The sequence below is a fragment of the Tupaia chinensis genome, unplaced genomic scaffold (assembly GCF_000334495.1).
Source record: "Tupaia chinensis unplaced genomic scaffold, TupChi_1.0 Scaffold000049_1, whole genome shotgun sequence".
NCBI lineage: Eukaryota > Metazoa > Chordata > Mammalia > Scandentia > Tupaiidae > Tupaia > Tupaia belangeri.
The window spans coordinates 1601087-1614661 of NW_006159507.1; the positions used below are offsets into that span (position 1 = coordinate 1601087).

The following is a 13575-nucleotide window of genomic DNA, read 5'->3' on the forward strand; positions in this document are numbered from 1 at the left end:
GGGACCCGGGTGTCGTGTCGCACCGCCCCCCACAGCCTGCGCCCCAAGGAGAAGGCACGCAGCCTCCATCGCAGCCCGCCTGGCTTCAGTCTTTCCTCAGCTCTGGAAGCTCCATGGCTCCTTGCTCCTTGGGGGCCTTACCTGCAGTACCACATGGGCCAGCCACAGAGGCTCAGGGGGGCTTGTTTCTGTGTAAATCAGGGCAGGGGCACGAGACACCAGGCCAGGGCCTGGCTGTTGTCACACAGGCCTGGTTAATGACAGTGAAAGGCAGTCACATTGGCAGTGTCCATGGGGCGGCCTCCAACCGGGGCGGAACTGGGTTCCTGTCCTGGTCGCTCTCAACAGCCCCTGTCCGCGCACAGTGAGACCTCCCAGCCTGTCATCCTCTGCCTGCCTTCATTCCTGGAGCCTGGTCTGCTCAGGTGCGGGCTTGAACTCTGCCCCCAGGCCCTGTGCACAGGGGAGGGCCAGGGCTGCCTCACTGCAGGCGCCAGACCATCTTCTCACCGCCAGGCCTGCATCCAACCCTGGAAGATGGCTTCCAGTCCATGGCGTGCACCCAGAAGCCGAGTCAGCCTGGGCCACAGGCAAGACTCTGTCTCCAGTTTTTCAAAATCAGGCCCGACAGTGGGGCAGCACTGTAGTCACTCTGCGAGGGTCCAGGAGACCCCTGAACCTGCTGGGAACACGTATGCCCATGGTGCAGAGCTGGCTGGGGCTGGGGCTGGTCCAGGCATCTGGACCCTGTTGGCGGTGGTCGAGGCAGCTGGATTTTACATGGCTGACTACACTGTTCAAGACCTGGACCCAGCGGCTTTCTCTCTCTCTCTCCAACTCTCTCTTTCTCACTCATGGAGGAAATAAATAAATAAACTTTAAAAAAAAAATAGGGCAGGAAAATGGCTTCCTCCTTCTCCTTTCATCCCTGTCACTCGCGTGTGTGACATGACTGTGACCCACCATTGGCGAGGATCCCTGTGCACCTTGAATATACTGGAGGAGCCTCCTCAGAGGCCTCTGCCCGAGAGCCGCTGCGCTGCCCCCCTCCTGCCCCCCCTCCCCCCTGTCTGCGCTGTCCACACCTGAAGCCACCGTGCATGGGCTGGCGGTTGGTCTGTTGTCCTCTCCCTGCTAGACAGAACCCTCCAGGGGACACGCTGCCTCGCCTTCGCGGCTGGATGTTCTCAGCTAATCCCTGCCACCCGAGGTGCTCAGAGTGGCTCTGGTTACTCTTGCTGGGTGTCTGCTGAGCCGAGCTCTGGAATCCTCATTGTAAGAAGAAACAGAGGCTCTGGGGAAGTCCAAATATGCCCGCCTTCACTCAGCAAGGAAGCACTGAGGCTGGAATCCGAACACGGGCCCGTGCTTTCCACCTATACCCAGGCCACCCCCTACTCTTGACCCTCCTCCCAGGTCTCGCCCTGCTCTGTGGCTTCCCAGGTGCCCCCCCAATCACCCCGACCTATATCGGGCAATTCCCTGGCGGAGCTGGACTGCAGTAGCCCTTTCGTGCCAGCAGATGTCACCAGAGAACTCCGAGGACCACGGCCGACTGACCCGCTCCAGAGCACAAATGGGCCATTGCTTAATCATCCTTCCCCAGGCAGCCGCATCTTCACCTCTACTCCCAGGCTAGGAGGTGAGAATTTCTCTAGGAATGGATTTCTTTTTTTTTTTTTCTTTTAGTTAATTAATATATTTACTTATTCTAGTATTATTATTTTTTAATTTGACCTGAGAGAGAGAGAGGAAGGGAAAGTAAGAAGCCAAACTACCAGGCCCAGGACTCGAACTGCAGTCAGCCAGGTGGGGGTCCAGCACTTTAACTACCCATTGATCTCACTAACTCGTGAAGCCTGACTTGCAAGGAAGGAATGTGGGACTCAGAGAGGGTGTGTGGTTATCCAGGGGCACACAGCAAGCCAGGGTAAGGTTTAGGACCAACTCCTCTGGCTATATTCCTCAACAAGGCACCTCCCCGGCTGGAGGAGTCCGTGCATGGATGTGTGGGCCTGACCGCGTTGCTCCTGTTAGTCATCTGTCATTCACCGGATGAAACACCCTGGTGGGCCAGCCCGTGGCTGGTGGTGGGCCAGCCCGTGGCATGGTGGTGACAGTGGCTGGATCCCACATGGCCAAATATGAGTCCTGGACACAACAGGTTAAAAAATACACCAGGCGTATGTGCATACCCAAAATCCCAAAAGGAGGGAGAGATGGAAAACAGGATTGTGGCCTGACCATGCCCCTCGAGGGGCACTTCCTCCCCCTGTCCCTTTCTCTGTCTTTTTGCCTCTCTCTGGCGAGCACATGCACCTTCAGTAAAGCAGAATTTTTATATGGGCCAAGGGGTTAAGTCGACATTTCTTCAAAGGAAATCTGTAAATGGCCAATAAGCACATGAGAAGATGCTCCGCATCACTCATCAGCAGGGAGGTGAGAATCAAAGCCGCAGTGAGGTACCGTCTCACATCAGGATGGCTACTGTCAGGGAGAAAGGAAGCGGGGGCAGCCCGTGCTGAGGTGGCTAAGGCACTGGACTCCCACACGGCCGGCTTCGATTTGAGTCCCAGAACTGGCAGCTTGAAAATCACACCCGGTACATGTGCACGCATGCCCAAGATCCCAAGAAGAGAATGAAGGCGAAAAACGTCGGCATGGCCACCCCCCTGTGGTGTGATTTCTCACTCTTCCTGTCATCGTCTCTCTCCAGTAAGGGCATGCACCCTATGGGGAAAAAAAAGGGGGGGGGACCAGCAGATAGCATAGCAGTTACATCGCTGGAGAGCATAATGGTTACATCGCTGGACCACATCGTTGACGGTGGTTCGAGTGCCAGATCCTGTGGCTTGAAACTCACGCCAGGCGCGTGTGCATGCGTGCCCAAGATCCCGAGAGGAGAATGGAGGAGAAGGGATTGCGGAATGGCCATCGCTCCTGGGGGGTGATTTCTCACTTTCTGTCTCTCTGTTTCTTCAGCAAGTGCACACCTCCAGAAAAAAAAAAAGGAAAAACAGTGTGAAAAATGGAAGAGAAGGGATTGCAGTGTGACCTCGCCCAATCAGAGGGTGCTTGCTCTCTTTTTCTCTCTCCTCTTTGATCACAACCACCCTTTGTCAATAAAGATTTTTAAAACATTTAAAGGAAACTCTAACACATGCTAAAATTTGGATGAAATTTAAGGATACTCTGCTAAGTGAAAAAAGCCAGTCACTAAATGACAAATACCATAGGATTCCATTTCTATGAGATCCCACAGTAGCCAAGATTAGGGCCAGCAGGTAGAGCGGAGGTTAAGGCACTGGATCCCACATGGCCCGTGCTGTGGTTTGAGTCCCCGACGTGGCAGCTTGAAAATCAATCTAGGTGCATGTGTGTGTCCAAAATCCCAAGAGGAGATTGGAGGAGAAGAGATTGCAACATGGCCACCCCCAGGGGGTGATTTCCCACTTTCCCTCCCTCTCGCTCTCTCTCTCTCTGGCAAGGACACACACCCTATAGCAAAAACCTAAATTAAATTTAAGAACAAAGGTTATAGCGACAGAAAGTAGAACAGTGGTGGACCGCAGGGAATGGGACATGGGGAGTTAGAGGTGAATGTGGACAGAGCTTCCGTTCTTCAGAATGGGAAGAGTCCCAAGACCAGACTTATGAATGCGTTTGACACCACAGAAATGGTTACGATGGTCAATTGTATCTGTCGTGTATTTTGCCAAATGGCAGCTGCTTTTATGATGAGTCAGACTCTGAATGGGGCGCCCAGGAACCTGAGGTGACTCAGCACAGCCCCGCCTTTGATCGGAATGGGGAGACATTCTGGGCCGCCTCCTCCTGAGGCCTATGGGTACAGTGTGATCCCTGCATGCCAGCGGGTGGCAGTCGGGGCAGTTACGCTCCTTAGTCAGGAAGCAGCAGCTTGACTGCTGAGTCCTGGCCCCGTTCCAGGCCTGCCTCCCCAGCCCTTCCACAGAGGAGCACGGCCCGGACCTGGGGAGCGGCCTGAGCCCAGCGTGACCTCCGGCCAGCTTTATTTACATTGTATGGTCTCTGCCAAATGGCCCATAGGCTGGTTCCAGTTCTGAGCTGCTCAACTTGGCTGGATCAGCCTGTGCCTGCAGGAGTGGGCTCCTCCAGGTCACTGGGGAGAAATGTTATTGCCACGGTGAGAGGGAAGCACCCACGCTTCGTTTGCGACAGGAGGAGGCGTCTCTTGCAGTTTACAGATCGGTATTCTGATTCACGACCCCGTGGACTCCCTGCGCTGAGCAGTGCTCTGCTGCGGGAACCGCCCTGTGCATTGCAGGATGCTAAGCTGCACCCCTGGCCTGGACCCACCAGATGCCAGGAGCCCATCACCGCTCCCAGTTGTGACAACCACAGATGTCTCCAGACACTGTCCCGTGTCCTCTGAGAGTCCAAACCATGCTCCGTGGAGAACCAGGGCTGTGCAGACTGAGCGGGTGTCTGAGCAGAGCCTAAAGCAGATTTGTGGATGTTATGGATTTCCTTCTCTTTGGGCAGATGTGTGCTGTCTTTCTAGACAGGGGACAGTGATGCTGGGATTCCATAGCTTAGGAATAAGGTTTCCGGGACCAGCAGGTGGTGTAATGGTTATGTCACTGGGCTCCCACATAGCCGACCATGGCTCAAGTCCTGGACCCAGTGACTTAAAACGTACGCTGGGTGTGTGTGTGTGTGTGCCCAGAATCCCGAGAGGAGAATAGATTGTGGTGTGGCCATCCCCCTGGGTGGTGATTTCTTGCTTTCTGTCTCTCTCACTCTCTGTTTCTCTGGCGAGCACACGTGCCCTATAGCAAAAATCTCTCTAAAAAAAAAAAAGAGAATAAAGTTTCCAAGTGATTTATAATATACCTAGCAGATTCGAATATGGGCATAGAAAGGAAATTACAACATTGTATCTATGTTAACATTTCCTGAGGTAGAAAACTATTTGGTGACTGAGTAAGAGAACGTCCCCGTTCTCAGAGATGCACTGAGGTCTTTGCACTGTGTCTGTAACTGGCTCTCGGATGGGCCAGAAAAATCGCACACACAGAGGAAGAATGGCCCATGAGGTTGCCAACTGAGGGGTCTAAGTAAAGGAGAGCCAGCAGGTGCTGTAGTGCTGAGGTGCTGGACTCCCACATGGTGGGCTGCGGTTTGAGTCCCAGACCCAGGGACTTGAAAGTCACACCAGGTGTGTATGCGTACGTGCCCCAAATCCTGAGAGGACAAGGGACTGTGGTGTGGCCATTCCCTGTAGGGGAGTGATTTCTCACTGTATGTCTGTCTCTCTGACGAGCACACATACCCTATAGCAAAAATCTAAAAAATAGATAAATAAAGGGGGAAGATACGAGAGTTAGTTGCACTATTCTTGCAACGTTTCGATGAACTTGAGATTATTTTTTATTTTTTTAAAGCCTTTTATTTATTTATTTATTTATTTATTTATTTGGAGAGGTTTGTTTTTGTTTTTGTTTTTTTGGGTTTTTTTTGTTTGTTTTTGTTTTTGTTATTTGTTTTTTTGCTATAGGGCGCATGTGCTTGCCAGAAAGATAGGGACAGAGGGACAGAAAGTGAGAAAACACCCCCCGGGGGGATGGCCACACTGCAGCCCCTTTTCCTCCATTCTCCTCTCGGGACCTTGGGCACTAAGTCACCAGGTCCGGGACTCAAACAGCGGTCAACTACATGGGAGTCCAGCAACATAACCATTACGCCATCTGCTGGTCCCCCCTCAATGTCATCTTAAGCCACTAAGTTTGGGGCGAATGTGAAGATTCACTGAAGGAATAACCTGGCGTGGCCTGCCGCGAGCACTCAGCCGATGCTGGTGGTGTTCCTCGGCATGCGTCCTGCTCGCCTCCCCCCGCCTGATCTCTGCTGGGCAGCACGATCAGGGCTCATGAGAAGAAAGCAGAATCCAACTCTGGTGGACACGCATGGAATGTCCTGGAACGTTGTTAAGGAACACCGTGAGAGCTGGACCACCTAGGAAAGGAGTTCAGGCCCAGGAGGCCAAAAAAGAGACTAATGGTTGCCATCTGGCCGAGGTTTTTGGGTGTCAAATAATATTCATTTACTTTGCTTATTTTATTTCTTTCTTTATTTATTGCATGAGATATTTAGTCTTTATTCCAAGTGTTTCCTTCCACAGGATGAAAGCATCTTTAGAGAAACTTTCCTGGCCCCATTTCTCTTATAGTCGTTCATTTTCTTACTTAAAACCAGGAGACAGGTTAGGACTCTGTTCAAATAGTAGGTACGTGAACCTATCGGTGCTCAAGACAAGACAAATATCCTTATATCTGGAAAACAAAGCCTAGAAGAAAGTCAGTAATGTTTTAGTCAAAAGTCGTAAGATTGTATTTCATCAGTTCAGTCTCGTGTACTTTATCTTCTTTTGTGGCCCAATCTTCCGGTTTAAATTCTGGAAGATAACATTCAACTCCAGGCTTGTCCCTCCCATTAAGTTGACCATTTTCTTAGTTGTTTTTGAACTCTTATTTCTGTGTGACTCTATTTAATTTTCCTAGTATAGCACTCCTTTCAGAATCTCTTGGAGATCTGCTCTGGAGTTGGTAAATTCTTGACAGTTTTGCTTATCTGGGAATGTTCTTGTCTTTTCTTCCTATATGAAGGATAATCTTGCTGGTACAGTATTCTTGGTTGAAAATGTTTTTCCCTTAACACTTTAAATATATTTTCCCATTCTTTGCTTGCTCACATTGTTTCCCATGAGAGGTCCGCTGTTAGCCTGATGGGATGTCCTTTGTAGGTAACTTGACGTTTCTCTCTTGCCAATCTTAGTATCTTGTCTTTGTCTGTGGTTTTGGTCAATCTGGCTATAATGTGTCTTGGAGAAGATCTTCTTGGGTTGATTCTATTTGGGGTCTTTTGTGTTTCTTGGGTCTGGATCTTTGAGTGCCTCTCTAGATTTGGAAAGTTTTCTTCCAGGATTTCATGGAATAGATTATCAATGCCCTTATGAGTCTCTTCACCTTCTGGGGGGATACCCATTGTCTGGATGTTGGGACGTTTGATGGTATCTAGTATTTTTCATATATTATTCTCATTTTGGGGCTATTTTCTCAGTCTTCATGGTGGATTTTTCTAGGCCAGTGATTCTGTCTTCTACAGCTGAGATTTGGTCTTCTGTATGGTCTAGTCTGCTTTTAATACTTTCAAGGGTGGTTTTGATTTCCTCTATTACAGCCTTTATCTCTAATTGCTCCATTTGCTTCTTTTTTATGGTGTGTAGTTCCTCTTTCAGATCATACAAGAACTTCCTCATCTCCTGGAACTCGTCGGCTCTTTTTTCCTGCGTCTTCTGGAGTTAATTGTCTCTCTTCTCTTGCATCTCTGTTAGCTTTGTAACTATGAATATTCTAAATTCTTTATCAGACATGTCCATGAGCTCCATTGTAGCATCTGTGGATGAGGAGGAGTTATTCTTTCCCCTTGCAGGAGAGGGATTGTCTTGTCTTCTCATACTTCTTATTCCCCTGCAGTGATTTCTGTTCATCTGATGGCTTGTGTGTTCCTTCCTACTTTCAAAGTGCAATCTGAGCCTTCAGAGGCGTGCAGGAGGAGGTGATCTGCAATCTCTTCCATTCCACTTTTCACCAGAGGTTTCCCTACCACGCAAGAAACTAATCTGGAGGGTGAAGTCTCCGTAGAAAATCTTCATTTTCAGTCCCTGAAAACAATTATTTCACAGCTCAAGTTCATTAGCCATTTCAGAAGGACCTGGGTTTCTGCCTCCTCTTTGCTTATTAATAGAACCCCCATTTTTTTTCTTTTTTGGAGAGGTTTTCGCTATAGGGAGTGTGCGCTCTCCAGACAGAGAGAGACATAGAGACAGAAAGCGAAAAATCACCCCCCAGGGGGGATGGTCATGCCACAATCCCTTCTCCTCCATTCTCCTCTTGGGATCTTGAGCATGCACGCACACGCGCCCGGCGTGAGTTTTAAGCCACCAGGTCCAGGACACGAACCATGGTCGACTACGTGGGAGTCCAGTGACATAGCCATTACGCTAACTGCTGGTTCCCAAGAACCCCAATTTTTTAGTTGGCCTCCTAAGAGAAAAACAATATCCCTTCAGGTTCCTGTTCAGCATAGACTGCTATGTGACCAAGGCTAAGTTCTAAGTAATGGGACAAAAGCAGGGAATATGCTGCCTTCTTGGCTCCTCTCTGCTGGCTGGAATATGACACAACAGCTGGAGCATGGGCAACCTTCGTGGGCCCTGAGGTAGAAGTCATACATTAAGGATGAAAGAGTGACCAATTAGAAGGGGCCTCGTGGTTGTGGACCCATCACACCAGTTCTGGTCTCCTGCATCTACATGAGAGAGAAAAATGTTTGCCATGTTTAAGCTTTGATAACTTTGTGATGTCTCTTGCTTTCAGCCAAATATAATCCAGACAAATGCCTCTGTGACCCCCTGTCACAGATGAGAAAACTGACGCAAGGGGACAACCACTGTGGCCATAACACAAGCCTCACGACGTCAGCAACGACCAACATTGACAGAGCCAGGCCTTGCCTCCTCGGCCTCCTGGCCTTTCATTACCCATTAATTCCCCAGGACTCCAAACAACTCCCATTCCCTGAACTGTACACCAAGCACGTGCTCAGCTTCTGGCCTTTGCCCTGAGCCTCCCTCCCTTACCTTTCCTGCTCAGGGAAATCTTACTCATCTTTGGGCAATTCACTTTCCCTAGCTTCAGTTTTCTTCTCTACAGAAGGGGCCACAGGGCGCGTCTGTCACGTGCCTGGCACACAGTAGTGGTACCTGCACAACACGGCTGCCCACGCCTTTCCCCCCAGCCTCCCTGATCTCAACCGCTGCACTCTGCAGGAAATGGAAAGGTAGCAAAATTAAAACAGCGGCATTACTGGGCTCCTGCAACTGTGAAGGAGAAAGTCATAGTTCAGGTAAGGTTTGCTCCAGGGGCGCGTGCTAATAGCATAGCTAAGATTGATTGGGTGCTCTCCTGACTGCTGTGTTTACTAACTTCTCCATCAGCAAACCACCCAATGAGGTGGGTGTACTATTATCCTCATTGTCTGTGTGAGGAAAAGAATGTGCCCATGGTCACACAGCACACAGCAGTAGGGCTGAGACTTACACCTGAGTCTAACTGGAAAAGTAGATGAGCTTTTGAGACCAGCAGTTGGTGTAATGGCTAGGTCACTGGACTCCCATGTAGTTGACCACAGTTCAAGTCCCAGATCCAGTGGCTTAAACTCCCACCGGGCGCGTGTGCATGTGTGCCCAAGATCCCAAGAGGAGAATGGAAGAGAAGGGATTGTGGCATAGCCATCCCCCCAGGGGGTGATTTTTTGCTTTCTGTATCTCTGTCTCTCTCTGTCTTTCTGGCGAGCACACACGCCCTATAGCAAAATCCTCTCCCCCACCCCCCAAAAAAGAATGCAGAATGACAAAGGCATTTAGCATGTTCCAGCCATAAGGTAGGTCCCCGATCCACCTGCATGTGCATACAAGGAGTCCAGAGACCACCCTGCATATGTGGCATACGTGTGCCCATGATCCAGAGGCTGGCCTGGCACACACACCCTCTGGCACATCAAATAATAATAATGATAAAGTAGAAAGGCAAAGGACAGGATGAGATAAAATATTTGCAAATGGCATACCTGATAAGGGATTAATATCCACGATATCTAAAGACCTCTTAAAAGTCAACGATACAAGTACAAATAATCCAGTTATAAAAGGCAAGAGATGTGATTTTAAAGATTCATTTTATTTAGCTCTTTTTATTTATTTACTTACTTATTTTAATTTTGCCAGAGAGGAACAGAGAGAGAGAGAGAGAGAAGGAAAGTGGGAAAGCAAGTCACCAAGTATGGGATTCGAACCATGGTCAGCCATAGGGGGAGTCCGGCACCCTTAACCTACATGCCACCTGCTGGCCCCAAGAAAGGGCAAGAGATTTGAATAGACATTTCTCAAGAAAAGATGTAGAAATGGGGGACTAGCAGTTGGTGTAAAGGCTATGTCATTGGACTCCCATATAGTGGACCACGGTTAGAGTCTCAGGCCTGGTGGCTTAAACTCATGCCAGGCGCGAGTGCGTGTGTGCCCAAGATCCGGAGAGAGTGGAGGAGAAGGGATTGAGGTGTGGCCATCCCCTCTGGAGGGTGATTTTTTGCTTTCTGTCTCTCTCTCTCTGTCTCTGTCTTTTGGAGAGCTCCTACGCCCTATAGCAAAAACCTCTCCAAAAAAAGAAAAAAGAAAAGATATATGAATGGCCAATAAGCACATGAAAAAACGCTCTGTATCCTTAGTCACTAGGGAAATGTAAATTGAACGCACAGTGAAGGCCGGCTCCATGGCCTGGTGGTCAAGACAGCCAGATTCCACATGACCAACCACATGGTTCGAACCCCAGACCTGACACCTTGAGAAGCACACAGGACACATGCATGTGTGCCCGGAATCCCAAAAGGAGGCCGAGGTGGGGGAGGAGGGGTTGGGGATTGTGGCATGACCCTTCCCCTGGGGGGTGCTTTCTTATCTCCCTTGTTCTGTCTCCCCATGTCTCTCTAGCATGCACGTGCTCACACACACACACACACACACCCCACAATGAGATACCAGCTCACATTCATTCGGATGGCTCTGGCCCCAGATGGAAAATAAGCACTGTTGGCGAAGACGTCCGGCAACCGGAACAGTTACATGTTGTTGGTGGGGGATAAAAATGGTGCTGTTGCCATGGGAACAGGGTGGCGTTTCTTCAAAAACTTCAACTTGGAGCTATCATTTAACCCTGCAATTCTGCTCTTCAGTAAATCCCCACGGGAGATGAAACATGTGTCCACACAAAACCCTGTACCCCAGCACGCACCATCCCTAACAATCGAACATGGAAAACACTCAACATCCGACTAGCGAATGCACAGACATCACGTGTCTGCCTGTGCAGCAGAAGGGCGTGCAGCAGGTAGACAAATGCCATCCTGACCTATGACCCTTGAAAGCGTCATGCCAAGGGAAGGAAGCCAGTCAGAAAGGTCAGAGAGTGCTCCGTTGTGGGAATTGCTCAGAGAAAACACATCCCTAAGGGCAGGAGGTACACTGTGTGTTCTGTTCTTGCAACCCAGTAAACACCCTCCTGCTTCAGACTTCGGCTTGCGGCTCCCTGGCCGTGGAGTCATTTGCTCCCAGATACTGGCACAGCTGGCTGCCTTACTTTCTTTAGGTCTTGACTCAACTGTCACCCGGAGTAGGGCTTCCCTGACCTTTCCCCCCACCTCCAGCAGGACTTTGTCAGGTTCCCTGCTATTTCCCTAGCATATTGACTGGGCCACGTTAGTTCTTAATAAATGAGTTGAATGTTGGGGGCTGGCAGGTGGCGTGGTGGTTAAAAGCTCTGGATTCCCACATGCCCAATGGCAGTTCAAGTCCCAGACCTGGTAGCTTGTTTTCTCACTTTTTCTCTCTCTCTCTCTCTCTGGTCAAATTGAAAAATAATAATAACATGGGACGAGCAGTTGGCGCAATGGCTATGATGCTGGACTCCCATGTGTAATCACCCAGGAGTGATTTCTCGCTTTCTGTCTCTCCATCTTGCTGTCTGTCTGGTGAGCACATGCCCTATAGCAAAAGCCTCTCAAAAAAAAAAAAAAAGAGGAAAAGAAAAAGACACTAGGTATGTGTGCCTGCATGCCCAGAATCCCAACCCAGAATCCCAAGAGAATGAAAGAGAAGAGATTGATTGCAGTGTGGCCGTTCCCTCTTAGGGAATCTCTCTCTCTCTCTCTCTCTCTCTCTCTCTGTCCCTCTCTGGTGAGTACATGTGCTCTATAGGAAATTAAAAAAAAAAATCAAACAAAAACCAAAGTCAACAAATGACGAGAAACAGGACCAACATTTGAATCCCATGTAGTTGACCACGGTTTGAGTCCTGCACCTGGTGGCTTAAACTCACACCAGGCATGTGTGCTTTGTGCTCCAAATCCCAAGAGAATGGGGGAGACAGGACTGTGGCATGGCCATCCCCCCTGGGGGTGATTTCTCGTTTTCTGTCTGTCTCTCTCTGTCTTTCTGGTGCGCGCACGCGCCCTATAGCAAAAACCTCTCTAAAAAAGAAAAAAGACCAGAAACCAGTCAGCTTCACCAGAATTTGCCAAGTGTGGGCTGTGGCCTATCCCAACATTGAAGGGAGGCTTTTCCTCCCAAGGAAGGGAGGTGGTGTCAGGAGGACACTCAGAGGGAGGTTTTGACTGGGGACAGTAAGACATCCCAGCAGGAACATCCAGGAAACAGCCCTGGGATGACCTGCAGTCCAGGGATCGAGGGCTTAAACCTTCAGAAAACTCAAAACGGGATGGAGCCCCAAAGAGACATTCTGGAAGGTGACCATTCTGCCGGGCGCCTCCTCTCCAATCCTTCCAGGAGCTCTTGCCCGATCCCCTGTAAGGAATTTATCTGTAAGAAATTTATGTCAGCAGTTACTCGAAGTCAGCGAGACCTCTGGTACCTGCTGAAGAATTAAAGGCATGTGGCTGAGATATTTGTTATTGGGCATGTGTGCTCACCGGAGAGACAGAAAGACAGAAAGTGAGAAGTCACCCCCCATGGGGCATGGCCACATCACAATCCCTTCTCCTCCATTCTCCTCTGGAGATTTTGGGCATGCACGCTCACGCAGCCGGTGTGAGTTTTCTACTGAAACTAGAAGCGTGGTCGACTACGTGGGAGTCCAGTGTCATGACCACTACAGCATCTGCTGGTCCCTGAGCCACACATTTAAACGAGCCCTTACTGACTTTCTACCAGGCCAGCTGCTGATCCAGAGTGGGGTTTCCCTGGGCACCGAGCAAGGCTCTGCTCTCGGGAGCCTGTTTTCTGGAGGTGGGGACTGGATCTGCCAGTTCATTGCCATGACAAGCGCTGTGAAGACAAAACAGGGTGATGTCACAGTGACAGGAGGAGGGGACAACTTTGAGCATGGTGATTAGGGGCGGCCACTGGGAGGAGGCAAACTCATTGGCTATTCAGAGTAAATAAGCGAAATGATACTCGGCTACCTCTGGGCGCAGCGTCTAACAGATATTAGACTCTCAAGAAATCCTATAGTAACTCTCATTGTCATTTTCATGAGTTTCCTGTCCTGTCCCTGCTGCAGGCTCGAGATTTCTCCTCTCAGGGGGCACAGCACAGAGCAGGCACACAGCTGGTGTATGCACGGTCCTCCCAACCTCTGCACGAAGTAGGGCTGAATAATCTAAGCCACGTAAATGGACCCCCACTAGGGAGCGCTGTATCAAGTGCCCATAAAGCGCTACCCGGCCCAGCGCTCTCCCCTCGCGTTCCTTGCACACAGTAGGCGATTAATGCCGCGTGCTTAAGGTATGTCCATTTCTGGGCCCTGGCTTGGTCGCGTTCACGGGCCGATAACCCACGGCCGAGGTGGAAGAGCCCCAAGCGCCTCCCCTGCCGGAATCCGGCCCACGCCGGGGCGGAACCCGGCAAGCAGGGAGCGCCACTACCCCACGCTTCCGCGCCCAGCTGCGCCCAGCTGCGGCCCT

General features: G+C 50.1%; 1 protein-coding gene across 1 annotated transcript in view; it reads left to right on the forward strand.

Annotated features, from left to right (window-relative positions):
* The window catches only part of PEDS1 (plasmanylethanolamine desaturase 1), a 46120-nt gene that overhangs the window by 1086 nt on the left and 31459 nt on the right, over positions 1 to 13575 (forward strand). The window contains exons 2-5 of the mRNA XM_006141289.2: positions 366 to 425; positions 491 to 590; positions 1417 to 1642; positions 12824 to 12997. Coding sequence (XP_006141351.1) covers positions 366 to 425; positions 491 to 590; positions 1417 to 1642; positions 12824 to 12997 — 560 coding nt within the window. The remainder of the gene's footprint in view (positions 1 to 365; positions 426 to 490; positions 591 to 1416; positions 1643 to 12823; positions 12998 to 13575) is intronic.